The 20,276-nt window shown below is 40.1% G+C and overlaps 1 protein-coding gene across 4 annotated transcripts in view; it reads right to left on the bottom strand.

Moving 5' to 3' along the window:
• Nucleotides 1-1,148: 1,148 nt before the first annotated feature.
• Nucleotides 1,149-20,276, bottom strand: part of RCAN2 (regulator of calcineurin 2) — a 98,186-nt gene continuing 79,058 nt past the window's right edge. For all 4 annotated transcript variants that reach the window (XM_062573243.1, XM_062573244.1, XM_062573246.1 and 1 more), the window contains 3 exons: nucleotides 18,497-18,670; nucleotides 16,253-16,424; nucleotides 1,149-8,276 (listed from right to left, as the gene is read on the bottom strand). In XM_062573243.1, the coding sequence (XP_062429227.1) occupies nucleotides 8,116-8,276; nucleotides 16,253-16,424; nucleotides 18,497-18,670 (507 nt within the window). In that variant the 3' untranslated portion in view covers nucleotides 1,149-8,115. The remainder of the gene's footprint in view (nucleotides 8,277-16,252; nucleotides 16,425-18,496; nucleotides 18,671-20,276) is intronic.

Below are 20,276 nucleotides of genomic sequence, written 5' to 3'. Positions count from 1 at the left end.
CCATAACCATGCCACAAAAGGAAGAGTGAAATCAGTTTATCCCTCTGAATCTCACTAGTGAAACTGCTGGCAGGAACAAAAGTACAAGCTCGATTTCCCACTCTTAGTAGCTGAAAGTCTGTACTATAGAGGTCCATAAAGCATGCCTTATGTGTCAACACAAGTAATTTCCCACACCCAGGCAATGTGGAAAACTAGTTTTCTTTCATCAGTGCATATAAACACATTACTTTTCAATCCCTATGTAGCCAGCACTGCCAAATTTGTTTCCTTTTGGAGCAATCGAATATGACAATCAGCTTTAGAAGAAATGGTGGAATCCAGAGCATGCACAAAGTTTTACTCATCAATTACAATACAGAGAAAACAGCCTTAGTTCTTTTTTGCCAAATCCACACAGGATGAATTTACTTTCTTGTTGGTTGTAATCTGCTGTAGGCTTCATATCTCCAAAACAGTAAATTATTAGTAAGCAAGTAGAAAAGTGTTAGGTATAATCTGTGTAATGGCTGTAACCCAGGGACAGGTTCTGGCTCTCACCCTCTTTTTTATATAAAATTATAGCTTGGCTTCAGGAATTTGAGATCATTGTGCTGGTCAGGCTCATGCAGTAAGGAACTCATTCAAGCTTGGAGCAGTGGAAAATCTGGTCTTCTGCCAGTCTATCTGAATTTTTTAAACAAGGGTGATATTTTCATAGAAGCTGTATGGATGTGGCTTTTGTATGTAGGAAACAGAGCTAGACCTGTATTAGCAGCCTATTCCTGACAGTGACCAACATCAAAAGCTTCAGAACAAAAGGGTAAAAAAGAAAGAGCCATTATAAAATTGCATCTGTGTGTATTGTGAAATCCACTGTTAGGTCCCCTTCAACAGCAATTTACTGCCTCCCATTAGTAGTTACTCTGATTAACTGGAAAAATAGTGCTGATGTGAACTTCAGCCTTTCATCACTCAGATCAAGAGGTCTGTGCAATTACAGTGACCTGCAAGCTTCTGCAGTGGCTGTAACTAGTCACTAGAGGGAGAGGTATAGGTGTTTATGGATTTAAGAATAGCTGGATATGACAGCATTTGCTTTGGGTGTAAAAAAATAGCTGTTTAAAACTGCTAAAATAATAAGATGAAAATAAAGTACAGACAAGGAGTTTGCTAATTCCACCAAAATGTTTAATACCATAATAGATTTTCACTGAAGTACAGAGCTAATGTGAATATTTGTACAAAATATATGGTTAAAAATAGTATTGATTTATAATATATACAGATATGTCACATCTGTGTCAGAAATGCAGACACTTGAATGAGAACATGATTAATGTTTTCAAATCTACAACAACATATATGAAATATTTCTGCAGCTACCCACATTAGAACAACTTGCCAAATCAACATTTAAGGATCCATCAATCATTACAAATGACATATTCCTTTCAAGTTTCTGAACAAGAACTCTGCTCTAAAATGGATTCAAAACATTTACTTTCATTAACTGAATAGTGACAAGAACACATCTTTGTAGCACAAATGTAGATACAAATTTCTTGTACTAGATTCATTTGATCAATTACAATGATTTATTAAAACAAAGCTGATTTTCTCTTGTATAATAATAAGAGAAGTTTAATCCTTCTTGCTGGATACTCTTACAGAAGTGAGTGAGGAAGCCCCTGACTTGGGGACAGCAAATGAACCTTTCTTGATATAGCTGTCAATTACTTAGGTTTAAATCCTGAAGTCTGTCTTAAGGTCCTGAATGCCTTCATTTCTCTAGCAAGAATCCCACTGATAAATGTCCCAGACTGTAGGATTTGTAGCCACTGCATTGGTACAATTAAAGAAACCATGGATGACACTTACTCTAGCCCCATAAGCTCTGTGTAGCAGCTGAACAGGTCCATAAAGTAATTAAGAAAAGGGAGAAATGAGTTAAGGCTTTTTTTATAATACTTTTCAAGCATCTGCAGTGAAGGCATTAGGAGTTCTCGCCTTTCTGTTGGGTGCTGTTCTGCCTGTGACAGTGCAAGCCAAAGCAAATGCACTGGCTGATCTGCAGACACTTCAAACAGGCATGTGGGAAAGAGCTTCTACATCACTTCCTCCCTTACACGTCTACCCTGAACGCAGCAGTCTACATGTATTTAAAAGCAAGAGCACGTCCCCAAGAAGGCGTGCTAGAACAAGGGAAAAAATTTTATTTTTGATAGCATGACTAGTAGTTATTCAAGAGCATTTCATGAGGATGAATTTAAGCCAGGGTCTGTCCAGAACTTTAAACCATACTTGGTTTTGCTTTTTGGTGAAACAGAACTAAACAAGTTTTCCTGGGTAGAAGAGAAACAATGAAATGAAAAGGAGTTAAATTCACACTGATGTGTGTGAAAAGAAAGTTGCAAATGGATAAATGTTTTGAGGTAAAATCTTTACATTTTGTAGAAGGAACAGAAATGAATTCAGTAAAGACTTTAGAGGAGGCAATCTAAAAGTGCCACCACTTTAACCAAGGTTATCCATCCATAATAACCAACTTAATTCCCCTCATCCATGAAAAGCTTGTTCCAGGTCCCTAGATCCCCAATAGATCTATGGCCTTCACCTCGAGCAAGTTATTCCAGCAAGTCTATCAGTAACATCAGCAAACGGACTACAGGTTTTGTCATCAGGCAGTAAAATAACAAAGACCCCAACCCTTTAGCATTGTTGAATCCCTTTTTAAAAGTTGGCCCTATCAGCTGGGCTGGAAGTGATGTGATGTGAACTACACTCCCGGCTACATAACTGTGGTCTGCCCTGGACTTCCCAACATTTCTTTCCTATTCTGCTGTCTCTTGTTTTGGTTTGTTTTGCTTCAGGACAAAAATGGAATCGTGATATTGCGTACCGGATTCCTGAAAGGCGTGCTATAACTGTTCCTTTCACAGCCCCCTTTTTTTGTCCTGAAGCAAAACAATCAAAGGTTGAGGGCATGATTCCTGTTACGGAACGGTACGCAGAGCTTCGGCCAGGACTGTCAGGAATCAAGGCATAAGCCATGAGTGTCAGGCCCCTGCTTCAGGCGAGAAAAATAGCATTAACTCCCGTTATTTGATACCATCCAGGGTTAGGTTGCACATTATCACTTCTACACACAAAGTTCCAGTATAAATAAATATTGCCTATCTGTTTGCACAAATTAAGTGCCTGCTGGAGATATATCCATACAGACATTCATGTCCTCAACCAAAGACCAGTTTGAAACCCTTTTGGACAGGCAGCACCCTACTGTTCACATACGAAGCCTTGAAGCTTATTTCAGCTGTTGTATCCAATGCTCAGCAAGATGGGAAAAACACAAACAGCAGGTAACTATACAACATTTCAATCAGATTAGGTAAAGAACCTTACTGTAGTTGGGGAAAGCTCATTTGGAAAAGAGCTCCCCCAACAGTAAACAGACTAACTGTAAAGAATAATCAGGCCTTCAACAGCACACCTGGCCCCTGGATACCAAAGTACTCTGTAGAGATGACTATTAATACTTTTTCTAATCAAAACCTGGAGGTTAAGGCTTGTCTTTTTTAAAAGGAATCAGTGAGTTGAGAGCTTACATTTTTGAATGAAACAATTTTCTGAATTATAAATAATCATCCTTTGAGAAGGGGGTCTTCTAAGCTGGGCACCCAGAAAAAAATCGCATTTCAAAATGCAGATCTGAGTGACTGGCATAAGATCAAATATAAGAATTTCTTGATGCAATTATTTAGCAGACCCTTATCTTCTGGTTTCCAGTCCTTCGGAATATACAATACTAATTGACATAAGAGATTACAAACAATGACTCCTACTTTTAAATAGTTAACACTAGTAGAACTTTCTCCTCAGTTTGGGCATTAGTTGAATGTCATGTTACCGATTTAAATACACATGCCCATTATGTTTACCCATTACTACAAAAGTGCAGGGAGAATCACTTCAGCTGGCAGGGATATATTTTTGTTCACAGGGGATGGTGCAGGGTTTTTTTCTGCATATACCTAGCCAAATCCACAGTGAATCACAGCAAGTTCACATGACTCAGTGGAACTAATTAATTTCTTAGTTTCTATTGAAAGAGTTTGGCCTGTGTCATGCATTTAAGCGGTTTCAGTTCTATTAGTTAAGAGATCAGTGGTGTATATCACACTAGTCAGTTTATTAACACAGTTCCACTTTCTTAAATGTTGCTTTTCAAAATGCCAATGCAAGCAGAACACAAAAATTATTGTTTGCCATATTTATTCTTAAAACTAAGCTCTGAATTATACAAGTGCAAAAGTGATTAACTAGCTTAATACTCCTATAAAATATGACTAAATAGAATATCTCAAAAGTATGTACAATATGATGGAAATGCTAACATAATCTGTCACAGTGCTCAGACATACCACTGTAATCAAGTTTTGCAAAAGACAGTTCAGTTATCATCCCATACAGAGAACAGTCTCCTTCCAGAAAGCTTTTTCTCTGTCACTGATGGAGGGAAAAAAAAAAAAAAATCCACCCAACTTAGGAGCAAATAAATGTTGAACAAATGGACTGTAGTTTAGTCATTGGGTACATTTTTATAAAATAAAGCACTTTACAATAACCATGGTCTGTATTCTTGTTAAGGTTTGCAGGAGGGATGCTCTTGCTATGTTTTCTGGCCAAAACCAAGTTGTGTGTGAGTGTGTATGTGTGCATGGGGCAGGGCTCGTATTAGCTTCTCTTAATTACAGAGAAAAAAGGAAAAAAAAAAAGCCACAGAAATTCTTCATTCTCCCATTCCAAAAGAACAACTTATGAAACGCTCTGAGCATTGCAATGTTTTCACGCTTTTTAACTGTACTAAGGGAGACTTTGGAGTTTAGATTTTGCATCTGAAGAGATCAGGGGGGACGAGCAGGGCGCAGGGCAGCAGAAACAGCGGCTGCGCCGCGCCGCTCTCCTCCTCGGATTGCGAAGCAGGAGCGGCGCTCGCCCAGCAGAGGGGCCCGCGGCATCGCTGCCGGCCGCCCGCCAGCTCTCCCACTCGGAAGGGAAATGCGAAGGCCGTCATCTACCTCACTGCGCCTCAGAAGCGCCAATTTAACGAACAGATTTAGTTCTTAATTCTTATTAAAGAGAGAATCTGCTCCAGCACTGTAGATACACCCCTGTGAAAAGGGCAGGTTATAAGGACTGAGCTCAGGGATGCGACACAAAAGGAAGTTCCCAGGGAAGTCAGTGGCATCTTTGTTTTGAACAAAACGACAGGCTGTGAATTACTGAAGTTATATAGGAATTTACTTTTCCAGATGGTCAGCATTTTTTGAAAGAAGCCTTTTATTTTTTCCAGGCCAGGCAAGAGCCAGCCGCTAGCAAAATACAAGGTTAAGACAATGACAAATGCTGTTACTTTTATGATGGGAAGTTACTCCATACTACCTGAAATATTTTGCTTTGATGACTGTATTTTACCAAACAAAAGCAATTTTTAAACTTTGACCACTGTTACAATAGGCGTCTCTGAGTTCTCAATCTCCTAACTGCATTTCTGTGTTTCACACAATGAAGCTATGCTCTACCTCCTCCAAGACAGCACTGCACAGTTTTATAAAGAATCATCATTGAGTCAGGCCTGTTTTAAACCTACGTTTAAACCTATGTCTGTAAATATGCTTTGAGAAAAGAACATTTAAGAGCCAATGCTTTACTTGCAGTATGGTTTTAAATCATTGGGAGCCAAAGTCCCTAATTCAATCCAGAACCAAATGTTTTCAAAGTCTGAGTAGCTGGACACCAGGACAAGATTTCGCCTTCTAGCATTTTTAGATATAAAAATCCAAAGCATCAGTTTTGATCAGTGAAGGTCTTCAATCATTTACTTCACTTGAGGAGATGTGGCCAAGAACTAGTCTAAAACCTACGGACTTTAGCATTCAGCATGTTTTATAAAAGGACATCACCCCTAAAATATTATAGGTGGTCTATAACTGCATTTTTAACAGGAACATCACATTTTAGTCCTAGGGTAATGAGTGACAAATTATTTATTTAAATCAATTCTAAATGCATCACTGAAAACTAACTGAAGTGAAACCTATAAGGATTTACTTTTAAGATCACTCTACTCAAGATATCATGAAGATACTGAAGCCCTATTTCTTGTTCACTCTCCGTTGTATTTCACATGCTTCTGTTAGCGTAATGTACACAATGTCCACAATGCATTAGGAGTTATCACATTATAGTTATATGCTAAGTAAGGCTCTACATTTCAACAGGAATATTAAGGAACTGTGGCGGTGAGAGAATGGCAAGTCCTTACTTCTCAGAATGTCCTCACCATAGGTAATGAGAATGGTATCTCCTGACTTGACTGACACAACAGCGTACTTTTCTTCCTGAAGTACTGCAGAGCCAATACAGCAAAAAGGGTAACCCCGATTCTACCGAAGCTTTGTACCCTTATTAATTAAGAGTGAAATGGAACCTTCCCTCAGAAACCCAATCCATAGGTTCTATGTCAAAATCTTGATTACAGAACTTAAGCTGACTTTTCAGATCCTAGAATGAGCTTCCAAGGTTTTTTGGTTTGTTTTTTGTTTGTTTGTTTGTTTTTTACTTCTTTTAACTTGCAATAGAATTTAAATAATGGAATCTCACTGTGCCACCTGGGGGAATAATGCTGCAGTTAATTAGCCTGTGCCTAAAAATCCCACTGTATCTTACACATATGCTCAGTTTTCTGCAGTATTAACTTTCAGTGGAACTACTCGTGTGCATAAAGTTAAGCGCATGCTCAAGTATATGCAAAATTGGAGCTCAAATGTCTAGAAAATGTTTTCAAAATGGCAAGTATGCATGAAAAAAAAAGTCATCATGGAAGATCTACCAGACAGGGAATTCAGTAGCTGTCTGCTGTCAGCCATGATGAAAACACAGAACACTTTTTGTAACCCAGTATACATAGCAAGAGAAAGAAACATGCAGGACGTAGTGAAAAAGGGGATTCAATTTCATGCAATCTAATTTCAAGTGTGTAATTATGGTCCTGTTTTCTTTGGCCTAAAAAAAAAAAAAAAAAGGAAAGAAAAAAGAGAAAAAAAAAACCAACAAAGAATACCAACTAATTTCTCCTCACCTCCACAAACCCAAATTGCATACAGCTCCAGAAGGGTTTTAAAGCACAGGAAGTAGAGAGGAAAAAGGACTAATTATTAAGGATGTACAGCTAATTATGAACAATTGGTTTAAGGGCTATTCAACACACCACTAGGGAAGCCTTTATCATCAGCAGAACTTGCAGCTACAACAGCAATGAATCCCACCTTAAACCAGCAGTCAGTTGGCTTCTCTTCTTCCCTCAAAGAGAAGTGCTACTCATACCTTTATGGAAGATAAAATGTAAGTCCCTATCGATATTCTGGCTCCCTCCTCCTTAGAGAGGACTGAAAGACAGAGACCTTTCAGCAAGTTGCTACCTCTCCCCTCTGACGAGAGGGCTCTGTATCACATCCCCACCGCTATTAAGGACCAGCTGTCTCTGTTGGTGGAAGAGGGTGTTTTTCTCCTGTTTCTGAAAAATGTTGCAGAGATGGTGTCCCTTACGAAAATTTCACAAGGATGAAAAGGCCACCAAGCTGATAGTAGATTAATAAAAAGAACCACCCTCTCCGCCCCCCAAAAAAGGAAAAAGGAAAAGACAGGTCAACTGGGGATCTGAAGAGGGCCGAGAAGCAGGTTCTTTGAAGAAGGGCAGCTGTGAGTATTCTGGGGGTTTGAATATCAAGCCCAGTATCAGCCTATTTGCCTATCCTGACTGATCTCTCTGGTGGCGTTGTTACAGCATGCAAATTATAGCTGTGAAAAGTCATCAGACTGACACCCTTCCTGCTTCAGTGTATTTCTGTCTTTTCCAGAAAAGCTGTTAGTGTAGTTGGTGTGTGATATGGTTACATATACAAAGATCTTTTTCCTAGCCCTTTTGTTACGCAGGCTTGATTACTGTGAGGGATTTCAATGAGCTTAATGTCCTGATACTCACAAGGCAATGGCTGCCTTTCAATAAAACAAAGCAAACAAAAACCAAGAGCTGTGTTGGAGGAGAGAAGTGCTGTTTCTGCGGGCGAGGGCTCAGTTAGATACAGGAGGTGGCAGACCAGGACGTCGAGTTTGAATGATTTTTGGCTTTGGAGAATTCTTTGGGTCCTCGTCTTCTTCCATGTCGCTGTCACAGACGTGCACTACCACACTGGGGGTGGACTCTGTTCCTGCATGCAGCTCGTATTTCTCTCCTGGAAGCAGAGAAAAAGTTAGCTCTAAGGATCACAGTCTGAGTAGCAGCACAGAGTTTAGCACTGTTGTACTGCAGAATAGCCCCACACTGGGCAAGGGATGCACATATGCTGCTCCTAAATAGGGATGAGGGCAAGCATGGCTGGACTGCATCAGTGATCGTTGCTCTATAGTTAAGGCTAGAAGGGACAGTGCTCCAGAATGGGGCCCAGTGGAAACCAGCCCAAAGTGAAATACACTGATGCCTATAATGGTGTTTTCAGCTTCTGATGTGATGAATCTCGTCCTTCAGAGGAGACAGACTTCCATTAGCAGTGCTAAAAAACGCAGTAGAAACTGTTCCAGATAACATGCTGCCCTATTTTGGACCACTTTTGTCATCTCCAAGACCCACAAACTGCATTTAAGTTCAAATAGGCTTACAATGGCCATACATATACCTGGTATATCTTGTATTTTATTCATAAAACTGTTCTAAAACCAGTGCATATTGCCTGTAAAATACTCTGACACAAGGCAGGTGGGATGCCAGTATAACTAGTTGAGCTCAAATCCTCCACCTATTTGTTGTGTTACCAAAAATCTACACAGTTGCTCCTAAAAACCTACATCACAGGCAGAAACCAACAATATTAGGTGTTGTACAAAGAAAGTGAAATGACCGTGTCTGCTTCAAAGCACTTTCCAGATTAGTGCTATGAACAAACTGTTTTTTATTTATTTACAACTTTGTGGCAGAGTAATTCATGTTAGGAAGGGGTTGCAGGTTTGAACGTGCATTAACACACAGTTCTGGGGCTGTTACCACACACTATTTGTGCTGGTAAGTTCTTGGTCCAAGTAAGATTGTGTGGCCTGGGATTCTGCATTTTTGCCTAAAAAATATGAGGCAACTAGTGAATAATAGCTACAAGTCAGGCATCTTGCTGTGAGAAATATTTTACTGCTGTGATACCATTAATGTTGACATTTAACTGCTCTATTTTTGGCAACCCTTCCTCTGAATCCAAATTGAGCAAAGCATTACAGGTCTTCTTGATAGGCTAAAATATAAAAAGAGAAATAGCTTGGTTGTGCTGCATTGAGAAATTATATGGTTTTTCTTTGCCTGTTTTCCCTGCGGGCTTCAGCTAATTTCTCAGCTATGGGTTGACGTCAATGCTGCCAACCAGCACTGAAGGCTGCATTGGTCACTGTCAGCTCCAAGCAGCTCTGCAGCGATGTGCACACACAAAGCTGAGCCTTTTCCCCGTGCACCAACACCATGAAGTAAATCAGATTCATTGCCCTCTTAAAAGGTAATAATCCCAGTTCAAATGCCATGTTCTTTTACTGTTCAGATCCTTCCCAGAAGGATTCTTTCCACTGAAAAAGAACAGCAGAAATAAGTGTAGACACTAGGAAAAATATTCAGAAGCCTCTGGCGCATGTGACTGCAACAGCAATTAATGTCACTTTGCAAATCAAAATGTGGTGCACTCATAAATTGGGTTTTTAAGGCATACAGTTATTTTGAGCATAAATGAGCTGCAGACTCCATTCTGTACTCACAATTATTCATGCCTGCAGACCTGTGGCTCAAAATGCAGAAAATCTTGTTACGGTTGAACTAGGAAGAGGACAACAGTAACTAAGGAACTTGTATACAACAGTATCTCGTTCCTAAAGGTAGGTGTTCTTTTATCTTGTGAAAAATACTAAGGTAATAAATACAGTATAAAAATTCAATAGATACAGTGAGATTACCTCTGCCCTCCTGCTTTTTTTTTCTTCCCTCCTCATCTCCACCCCTCAAACAACACCTCCAGGCTAAAAAACCTGACCTAAATCCACAGCAGATAGTTACTGCAGTAATGATTAAATCACTGCAGTCAAGCTAGGCTTACAAAATACAGCCTATTCCGAGCTAATGGTGGCAAGTCAAGTTAGGAGGATTAAGGCTTACAAGTTTCTGTAGTCAGTATCATTCAAAACATTCATCTGGTTATTGCATTGTCTCGTTTGCTCTCCAGCCCATTTGATGCAGCTCTCTGTCAGTTTATACTTGCAGGGATTTTTTGGCACTAGAAGAGCATTATTTTTCCAAAGCACAGTGCATGTAAGATTTAGGAGAAGAAATGGAAGAGTTCTGTCATATAGCCAAAAAGCTCAGGAAGTCATCAGCATTGTCCTTACCTCAAGTTGTAGCATTTTTATTACTTAAGTGAAATGAATTCCTCCTTGGAGCAGGGAACAGAATCTCAGTATTGATATCAGACCAGTTGTAGGTGTGCTGAGCCCTAACTTGCCTTGAGCAGCTGATTCAGATACCCTATATAACGTGTGCAGGAGAGGAGACAAAGTTTTCTTTGAAGTCCTCTCCAACGTAAGTTACCTGGAATCCTATCCACCCTTTAAACTCACAAAACCACCATCTAAACAGTGAACGCTTTCCTGGCCATATCATATACCATCTGGCTCTGTAGTCATCTCCTGCGATTGCTCACCTATCTCTGATGCTGTTGATCACAGACCCTTGGCATTCTCATGCCCTGCACTGTCCCACTACTCCTGCTTCTCGCATCTGTCTACAGAAATTCTTACGGGTTAAGCCAAAGGACACCGAGGGAGGAGTCTCTTTCTCCTTCAGCAGTCTTTGGGCTATCTCCTTCTCAAACCCTTCCTTTTAGGTAGTCAAAGTTGCCTGTTATTTGTATAAACTGAGCTAACAAGAGAAACATGCATCAATGTATTCAGAAAAAATACCACAGAATTTATCAATTACACTAATATCTAAACTCTATCTTCAGGGTATAATGCAGGGAGATTTAATCTATGTCGAACATCCATTATACTGAGCTGTCAGAAAATGGTCCTAACAAACCCTTGAAAATAGTAGCAGTGTTCCCCTACTTACTTCCTTGACATAAGAAAAAAACCCAGGAATTTAAAGTTTCACCCTTCAACAGTGGGCCTGGCCACTTTTATGTAATTTGGCACTACCTTCTGCAACCACAAACCATAAACAAGCCTTCTTCAGCCTCAGGTGATGCAAGCGAGATAACCCCAAGAACAGCAAAAGAACAACAAGAGCAACTTTCAGAATTAAAAATAACAGCATGTGGATTTCTATCCTTTTGTGAATCAGTACAATGACCTTTCATTGATGGTGCCTCTCTCATCTGATGAGGCTCTTTTGTCCAGCAAAGAGTACATTCATATACTTAATTAATAATGAAAAAAAGGTAGCGATATTGTGCAGTTACCTCATCCTCAATTGTGAATCCTGATTAAAGGTTAATGGGTTCAGAGCTGTCTGCTCCATGTTAAACATGTCATTAGCATCTTAATAATACTTTCCATTTATAGTTCCTTTATCTAAGTGTTTTACAAATAATATGGGGCTAATTATATTGCACCTTTGTATGAGTACCCATATATGCCAGAGGAGATAAACAACCCATGTCATGTGGCCCCTCTGCTGCATGGATCTGCCATATGCAGGAAGGTAGAATTGCTCTCTGAGTGTCCATCACTAATGTGATGGGAGAAGGCCCCCCTCCTTTCCTGGCCAGCCAAGCAAGGTAGTGGGAAAGCCTTCCACATCCTCACTGCAGATCTCATGTACCCTGCCCCTGGCATGGGGAGGGAACGGCAGCAGAAGCCACACGGTGTAAGGTAAGGGAAGGCCAGACATGGAAAATTTTATCTATTGCCCATCTGTCTGCCCTTCTACCCCTTCCTACTCATCTCTGGAAATCATATGAAGTATTAAATATTTCCTTTGGATCAGTGAGAACAAACATGAATTTGAAAGTACCTGGGCACAGAGAATGCAGTTTGAGCCAAGGTTTGAAATCCTTGTGTGTAGCAGCTGCTGCGTGGCTGGGCTGGGCTTCTTCTGCTTCCCAGTTCTCGCTTCTGTGCAAAGCTGAGCCAAACTCAGAGAGCAGAGCAGAGGCAAGAGCTATTCATCTTGCTCATGAAGCCCAGCCGGAGCAAGACAGCAACAGCTACGTCTGAACTGCTCAGAGACAAAACTGAGATCCTTGACTAATCTCTCCCCCAATCACTGGTAATTCTCAGACCTAGAAGCCAAGTGCCACAGGCCACCACAGTGTCATTTATGTCTCGGGTGGTACTTCTGTGGACCTAAGAGCCATCATGTGCAGCACTTCAGAATGGTGTTTTCATACTGTGAGAAAGAGTGTGTTTTACATGATCTCAAGTGTCGTTTGAGGCCATTTAAGAGGTGCAAAGCCTCGTGAAAGGTCATTGAGGGACTGGGAAATGTGGAGGAAACCAAAATTGGTAGAGACTTGTCTATATGGGCTATTGGAGTTCGTGCCTGGCCTGCACTATTTTTCAAGTAGTGACTGCACATTGTATAGGCAATTGGTAGCTGGCACAGGACAGAACTGCCCCAGGGAGCATACGGAGTAGTTGAGTGCTTAGGACCCTGCCTTATGGTTGCTTCATTGTGCCGACCTTACCAGTGGGGCCACGCTTCACAAATCAAAGCCATGTAAAAAAGGCAATTTATCTGGGGGTCTGCTGGAATGCAGAAGGGGTTGAGGACAGCAAGAGGAGGCAGAGTGGCACCTGGGGTACAGGAATCCAGGAGTGATGGGGTACAAGGGAGTGCCTGCTTACAGCTGACATGCCAGCTTTGGTGAGGAGGGCACGCAAAGTGAACGAGGCTACAGACCCCTCTGCTGTACCTTGAGATAAGAAGACAGAGCTGTAGAAAGGAACTGACAGTACAAGTTGTTAAGGAATTGGGGTAAAAGGTGTGAAAAATCCCACAAAGCAGCAACACGAGGCAGGAAGAAACGTGTGTGTTGGGGGAGGAGAAAGAGGGGAAGGATGGAGGGGAGAACTACTTTCCACTAGAGTAAGGGCCTATTCTAGCAGTGGGAAGACGGTTTGCAAAATGTTGCGCTAGTAAATGTCAGAGCAAGAATAGCTGCCTTTTCTTAGAGAGGAGCAACTCTGCTGCTGTGTGCATAGCCAAGGCCTGGAGATTGTTTTCCCCTTTTGGAAACATCTCATAAAATCATTTCCTGCATTTCTCAGGGAGATGAAATCATGACCTTATAAAAATGTCAGGGAAAACAATGAGGGCCATTGGACTAAACAACAGTTTTGTAGGTAGCGTTCCTGTAGGAGAGAGCCAGGTTAAAGTCAGGCCAGGCAGAGCCACGACCTGGGCCTGACAGGCAGACAGCCAAACTCCTGCCGTAGCTCATTGCAATGTCTTTGTATCCTCATCGATATTTTAAACTACTGGAAGTTCTCTTGCCAGTGAAAACATTTCTCATCATTAAAGAGATTAATTATAACACTTCTTTTTTTGCAGTGTACTGAAAAAATTGTAGGTTAGTGGTCAGAAACAGACTCAGTCAAGGCTCCCAGCTGTCACTGGGGTCTATAGCGCACTGCTCATATCTCATTCAGAGCTCAATCTCTGCATCTGCAGAACAGTGAAAATACACATCAATCACCCAGAAACTAATTAAATGCACTGAGATCTTCCATAAGAATGAAGGGCAGCCTCACAAAACTCGATTTAATGCTATAAGACCAGTGTCCAGTCCTTTGTGCACAGGAAGAATAAATCTCTGTTAGACCTTTTGAGATACTAGACAGACATTGTTGCAGCCACAAGGCTCCCCCTTCCTCCCCCAAAAAACCCTCCTAAAAACACCTTTCCCCAAAAAGCACTTGGAAAAAGGAAATCTGGTAACTAACTTCCAACCTATTCATTTGACTGTACATGCAGTCTTCCAGACTTTGTACCTAGGGAGTTCTAGTCTTTACTTTTGTGGCTGTGATGATTACAGCCGAATACTGTGAAAGCAGATGGCCTGTTCTCATGGAAATGATGAGCAGGTCTGTGTTCAAGTAGTATAATTTGCATTCCCCGTGAAGTAGGTGGGTAAAATTCACCTTGTACTAAGGACACACAAAGAGCCTATGAACCATTTGCATGCTCAAGCCTTGTCCTGGGCTTTAGCTCACATACAGATTTTAGCAAATCATTGTATTTAAAATAGCAAAAATTCCGCACAAGTTAAAGATGCAAGAGTCAGCCTCTACTATTCTGACTTGTGTAAACAACTGTGCAAAAAAAAGCAATTTTTTTTCTGTCAGTTGATAAGCCATAGTTCCATTTTTGACCATGTTTTCTTTTTTGAATAGAATAATCTAACTTATCTAACAAGCACATGAGGCTGTTATCTGACGTACAGAGGCATGTTTCGCTGATGTGACACTGAACAATGAGTTTTGGAGGGATTTGTTTTTCAATGAAATTCTAAACATAGTAAAAGCACAACTGAGAACTACAGCAGTATTTTAAAGCCTCCACTGCAGTTAACTAAAATTGATCTCTCTAACAAATGCTAAAAATAGAAAGAAGAGAGCACACAATGGCTTTTAATATTGCTCCCTGCAGGCTCCTTAAACAAGGGTGAATATGACCTTCACGCAAAGCTGTCCCAGAGTGTGCAACGAGTGATATTTCACATTCCACTGCTCTAGAACAGGAATCGATTTATTACCAAGCTAGCTATGGGATTAATTTACATGTTTCCATTTATAACGCTGATACATCAAAGGATAAAAGGAGACTTTTTTGTTTTCCTTTTGTTCAGCAGTTTAGAAGCAAAACATCAGTTCTGAAAATAATAATCCATAATATAGTAAGAAACGTGAGACCTGACAGCCTTTGTCTACAGACTTACTGTCTGAAGGGGAATAAAACAGGAGTCTCGGAGGAAATTCTCCTAATGCACATTTTCCCCTGTGAGAGATCTCACGTGAAAAGAATATGACATTAAACTGCAAAACATGTGAATCATAAACATCTTCCTGCATCCCATGTGCTTCTTTCAGCTCTAGGTTACTCTATTGACCAGTGCAGTTACACAAGAGTCTCAGTGATGAGATGTCTGAAATTGGGAGCTAATCCCAGAACAAGAAAGCAACATGTTCAGCAGAGCTAGAGGAAAAACAATTTTCATATCCCACAAAAATCCTGAAAATAAGTGCTGAGAAATTTTCATGAGCTTAAAAGAATTAGATTGAATCTGCAGGGTTTTGTTTCAATATAAAGCTAATTCAATATATTATTCTTTCTTAGAGCTTATGAATTTAAGTTAGACCTTAATCTCTATCTGATATGGCTTAGGCTTAAAACTGGAACTTTTGCTGCTTTGGAAATTTTAAAATGCTCTAATAACTTTCAAAGAAAATTTTATTTTAAAAAATAATTTAATTAACTCAAAACTAGTCCTTCCCTATGAAAAGCTTGATTTACCAAATTAGCATTTTCTAAGAGAAAACATTGTTTAGAAAATCCCACTAGCTTCAATTCCTAACATTAGCTGAAGATGGGCAGTCAGAAGAAAGTCTGTCTGCACTGTCCATTGACATTTGTCTCATTTTTATATAGGCTACAACTAATCTCATTCCTTCCGCATAGTATTTGCAACAGAGCAATCCTGCCATGACTGGGAAATAGTAGCCCTCTCCGAATTAACTTGTTCATGTGAGAGATCCTCCACTCTGATGGAGAAGCAATGATGCTTAAACATTTGATGATCTGCATCTTAGAATAAAGTCCCTGCATAAATCCATCACTTGTCCCATCCATATATAAAAACATAACAAAAAGGTATGTAAACAAGTTTTGATCTGCTACCCAATCAAAGGGCACTCATAAGCCACACTTTAGACTAACCACTTGCAGAGGAAGAACCCTCTGTTCTGTGTAATACAGAGCACTCTACTTGCAGTTAATATATAAGAAATAAGTATGTACATACATAAAGTAAAATTCATTCTTAAGCAAAGAACCAGCTGAATTGTAACAAGTTAAAACCAAAGGTTTAATGCAAGTTAGCACTGTACAGGCTTTACAGTAACTTCCTCTACACTGCTATTTCTCGTCTGCTTTTTGTGATACATTTTCACACAAGGACCATAAGCTTACCTGGTCCTAGTTTAGAAACTGCATAAAGGAGGTCGTAGTTGATGACAGGTGTTGCATCATCTATTGGTTGCCACCCTACAGGTGGGGAGGCTGGAGGCGAGATGAGAAACTGTTTTGCAGGCTGTGGTGGAGCTAAATGAAGCTTGTCTCCATCTGTCTCAGAGGTCTGAATCTTTAAAGCAAAACAAACAGATTGTTTAGTTTAGGATGGGTAAAGCAATGACTACTCAAATCACACACTTCTAATAGCAAATGACACCTAAGCAGGGTCTCCATGTCAGTCTCAGCAGACAAGGCCTGTAGATGCATTGCATCTCAACCTTACAGATGGTTCCTCTACAATAAAAACACCGTGGAGGGCTGTTATATAAGCAAAGCTACAATGTTTGTGCCTATTGGGTATGTTCTCTGAGGGTAAGTTTTAGTCCTCATAGCTGCTAATTCAGAGATCCGTGAGACTAAAAGATGCTCTTTTACTAGTAACTCCTGCACCAAGGCCATATCACTAACTTTAAAAAAGTTCTGAAGATTTGGCTTAGTGAGTTAAAGTAATCTATCATGATCCCTAGTCAGTTGTCTCAGTAACTAATTCTTCTAATTTTATTTCTATCTTAAATTATCTAGTTTAACTTTTCTCTGGTATATTAAAGAAGCCTCAGTACAAATGAATTATGCCACAACTACAGTCACACTTCAGCAAGTTTACAGCCAACTCAGGCCCAAAAGCAATAAATTGCACCTGTGTGACAGCAAGCCTGAGATAAAAAACCCTGCTATACCTGAATGGGTTCTGCAAAAAGCCAGTTTGGGTCTCCCCACTCCATGTTCCCCAGAACTTCTAGTTCTGGAAGTTCTTACTCATTCTGGTTTAGGTCCATGTAAACACAGACTTCCCCAGACACTGTGCTGCTTCCTTGTGCTCGTTCCCTGGACACAGCTAGTAAATTCTCCTAAGACTGCATGTACTGGAGAGCATGGTGTGGATACTTAAATTGGCTTTGCAGGAAATCAGCTTAGATATGGAGGCTAATCACTATTATCCATGTTCTGTTTCCTGGGTTATCCCAAGTTTCCTCTTAACCTATTGATTGCATAGTTAAGAGTGAAATGATTATCAGATCTGCTTCATCTGCAGTTTTGCAACCTGTCAGAAAACCATCTTGGCCAGGTCTAGGAGATTAAGGCATTTAAGATGGGACTGAGATGGATTTTCAACACCTAAATCCAACAGTGAAAGCTTTGGAACTCATCTAACCCACCATGCACCCTGTGTTTTTTCACAGCCATAGTTCCTCATGTTCCTGAGGTTCTGCTTTTACGTGTGCTCAAAAGAACGGCTATCTTGACAGGGCTCAGAAGCTCAAAACTTAATTATCTCTTTAAATTGGATTAAGATCTTCAAATGAGGCTTCCCTTAACCTGAAACCTCAGAAGGCCCAAGCTGGCAGCCCAAAGCATACCTCTGTTGCTTACTGACACTACTGAATATCCTATAAGCCACTGCGGCCACAGCCATTTAATAAGAAATATTTGGAAGAGATAGCAGTTAGGGTTCTCAACCTCCCTCACCTTTCTGTGCCTTGGCTGTGACCACCAGGGCCACACTCAACTCACTCAAGCACATACTTGCTTTAGGTATCTGCACTCACCCTAGCTGTTCACTCCCTCATTCAAGAAGAATCTAACCCTCATCTCCTACTTCCAACAGATGGTTTTAATCACTTGTGCATGTTCTGGGCTGAGGACATTCTTCTCCCCCTAGCATCTACCTGTCAAGTGAACTTACTGAATTCCTCTTTAAAAAACCCACACATTTATTTAATTAGACAAAAATAAATAAATAAATAAATAAAAGGCAGGAGGAAGCCTGACTCTGGCTCAGAGTTGCAGTCAGACAGAAGTAATTCAGTCCTACTTCTTTTAGGAACTTAAGATATTTCACATTTCCACTTTTTTACAGTTAGTTAAGAGAGTTTCCCACATAAAATATCAAATGTTCTAAATCTATTCTAAGCTATGTAACTTCTATGTGTTGTATAAGCAAACTGGGGCCTAACTGGTCCCTCAAGTTTACTGCAGAGCCATTGAGAAGGCATGGTTCAGACCACGTAAGGAGGTTTGAGTCATCCTTTAGTAGAGAGATTCAGCATGGGAGAAACTTTTATTACTTTCATAAAGGTTTACTGGGCAATATTTCATTAGAACCTATGCACTAACATATAAGTGGATAACAGATTTCATTACCTGTGCAAAATACAACTTTAACTTTTTCCCTCTGAACTGTGTTTCATGCAGCTCTATTCTGGCACGAGCAGCTGATTTGGGACTACTAAAATTTATCCGCACACGTCTGAAGCTTTTAAACAGCTGGAATGTCACACAGTCGTCATAGGCACGGAACAAGCCTTCAAATTTTTCCTGTAAATGAAAAAGAATAATGCTGAATATTAACTTTGTGTTCTGTCCCATTAGATTTGTGTTGAAACATGATCTGAAATTTGATGACAGTTGTTTAACTAGTAGTTTTCAGTTGATGGTCCTTGGACTAATGAGGCTCTGTGAAAAGAAACTAAGACAAGCGCTGGTTAGAAAGTGCTGAACTTTGGGAAATGTTGGGCAAGGAGTCCTCAAATTGAAAACTCATCACTTTCTCAAAAAAATTCAGCAAAACTGTGATCGTGACTTATGAAGTGAAAATGCAAAAGGCACATGATTAAGAATCATGCACTGAATCACAGCAGAGGAAGCGGACAAAAAGTCTGGCCCACTGCAACTCATGGTTGCATTCGCAAAAGGGGATGAGCAACAACACTGCAGGCTTATTTTGTGTTACAGGTAAGGATTTCTGGACATTTTGTCATTTAAATACTTATAATAGATATATATTAAATTCTTGAGAGTGACTGTGCAGAAGGAGAAAAAAACCCCAAAAAACAAAAAACAAAACAAAAACATCCCAGATAACTGCAAACAGTGACCTATCCCAAACAGAAATTTCAAACTTAAAATATTTCAGCTATAGACCTGCATGTTCAAAAGATGATGACATAAGTAAGGTTGTTTTAATATATTAAAAAAAAAAACAGGTCTAAAATATACGAGACCTACAGATCTACTGGAATGAATAGAAATTCAAGGTATGTTAGTACCTGGAGGATCAGACTCTCTCTATAAATTTTTCTATAACCGGTGTACCCACAAAGGATTAATTCCACACCATCAAATAAAACTAAAGTCCTTAAATCAAGGACACATGCATAAATGTCTTCATTCACAGGGGCGCAGATTCATAAAATGTGAAGACCAAAAGTGACCTGTTCCCTTTTACTCTAACCTTTGTATTCACTCAGGCTTTGAAATTGCACCAGTGAGTCTCACATACTCACCTATTGTTTTAATTACTATAACCAAGATTTGAAGTCGTAGAGGATGGAAAATCATCTGGAGTAAAGCACCTTTCTGTTTTAGTTACCTCTGAAAAAAACCCAGTATTTAAAATGTTTGGCCACGCCATTTTGTACTTTGAAGGCTGTTACGTCAGGCTGAGAAGTTGATATAATTACAATAACCTGATGTTTGCATTTATCCATCTGCAACTATGAATTTTAAAATGTTAACTCCTCTAGCTCTCATGGAAGAAAACAATTTCTTATCCCCAAGAGTGGATAACTGGTAGAGGCTGCAGAAGATGAAGAAGAAGAATTTATGTAACCTAATCAATACTTCAGTTCTCATCTGTTGATCTTAGAAGCTGAGTTAGGAACGCAGAACTTCTTCGAAAAATTTACCCTGAAGAACAGCGAAGAGGCATCAAGGAGCAATAACAGCACTGCAGGAGTCCCTGTTAGCATTACATGCTTGTTAAAGAGTTAACTAGAAAAACAGACCAGTTTCATGGCAAGGAGCATGAAACACTGTAACACGCATGGAGGGATGAGATCTCCTTCACTGCCAGCTCTGCGGTCTTCTTCCTCGTAACTACTATTCCATCTCTGGCACCCTCACAAAAGAACCTCCCTGTGGT

The sequence above is a fragment of the Rhea pennata genome, chromosome 3, assembly GCF_028389875.1.
Source record: "Rhea pennata isolate bPtePen1 chromosome 3, bPtePen1.pri, whole genome shotgun sequence".
In the NCBI taxonomy this organism is placed as follows: Eukaryota; Metazoa; Chordata; class Aves; order Rheiformes; family Rheidae; genus Rhea; species Rhea pennata.
The sequence above is the reverse complement of the archived record's forward strand: the minus strand, read 5'-3'. Positions and strand labels throughout refer to the sequence as shown.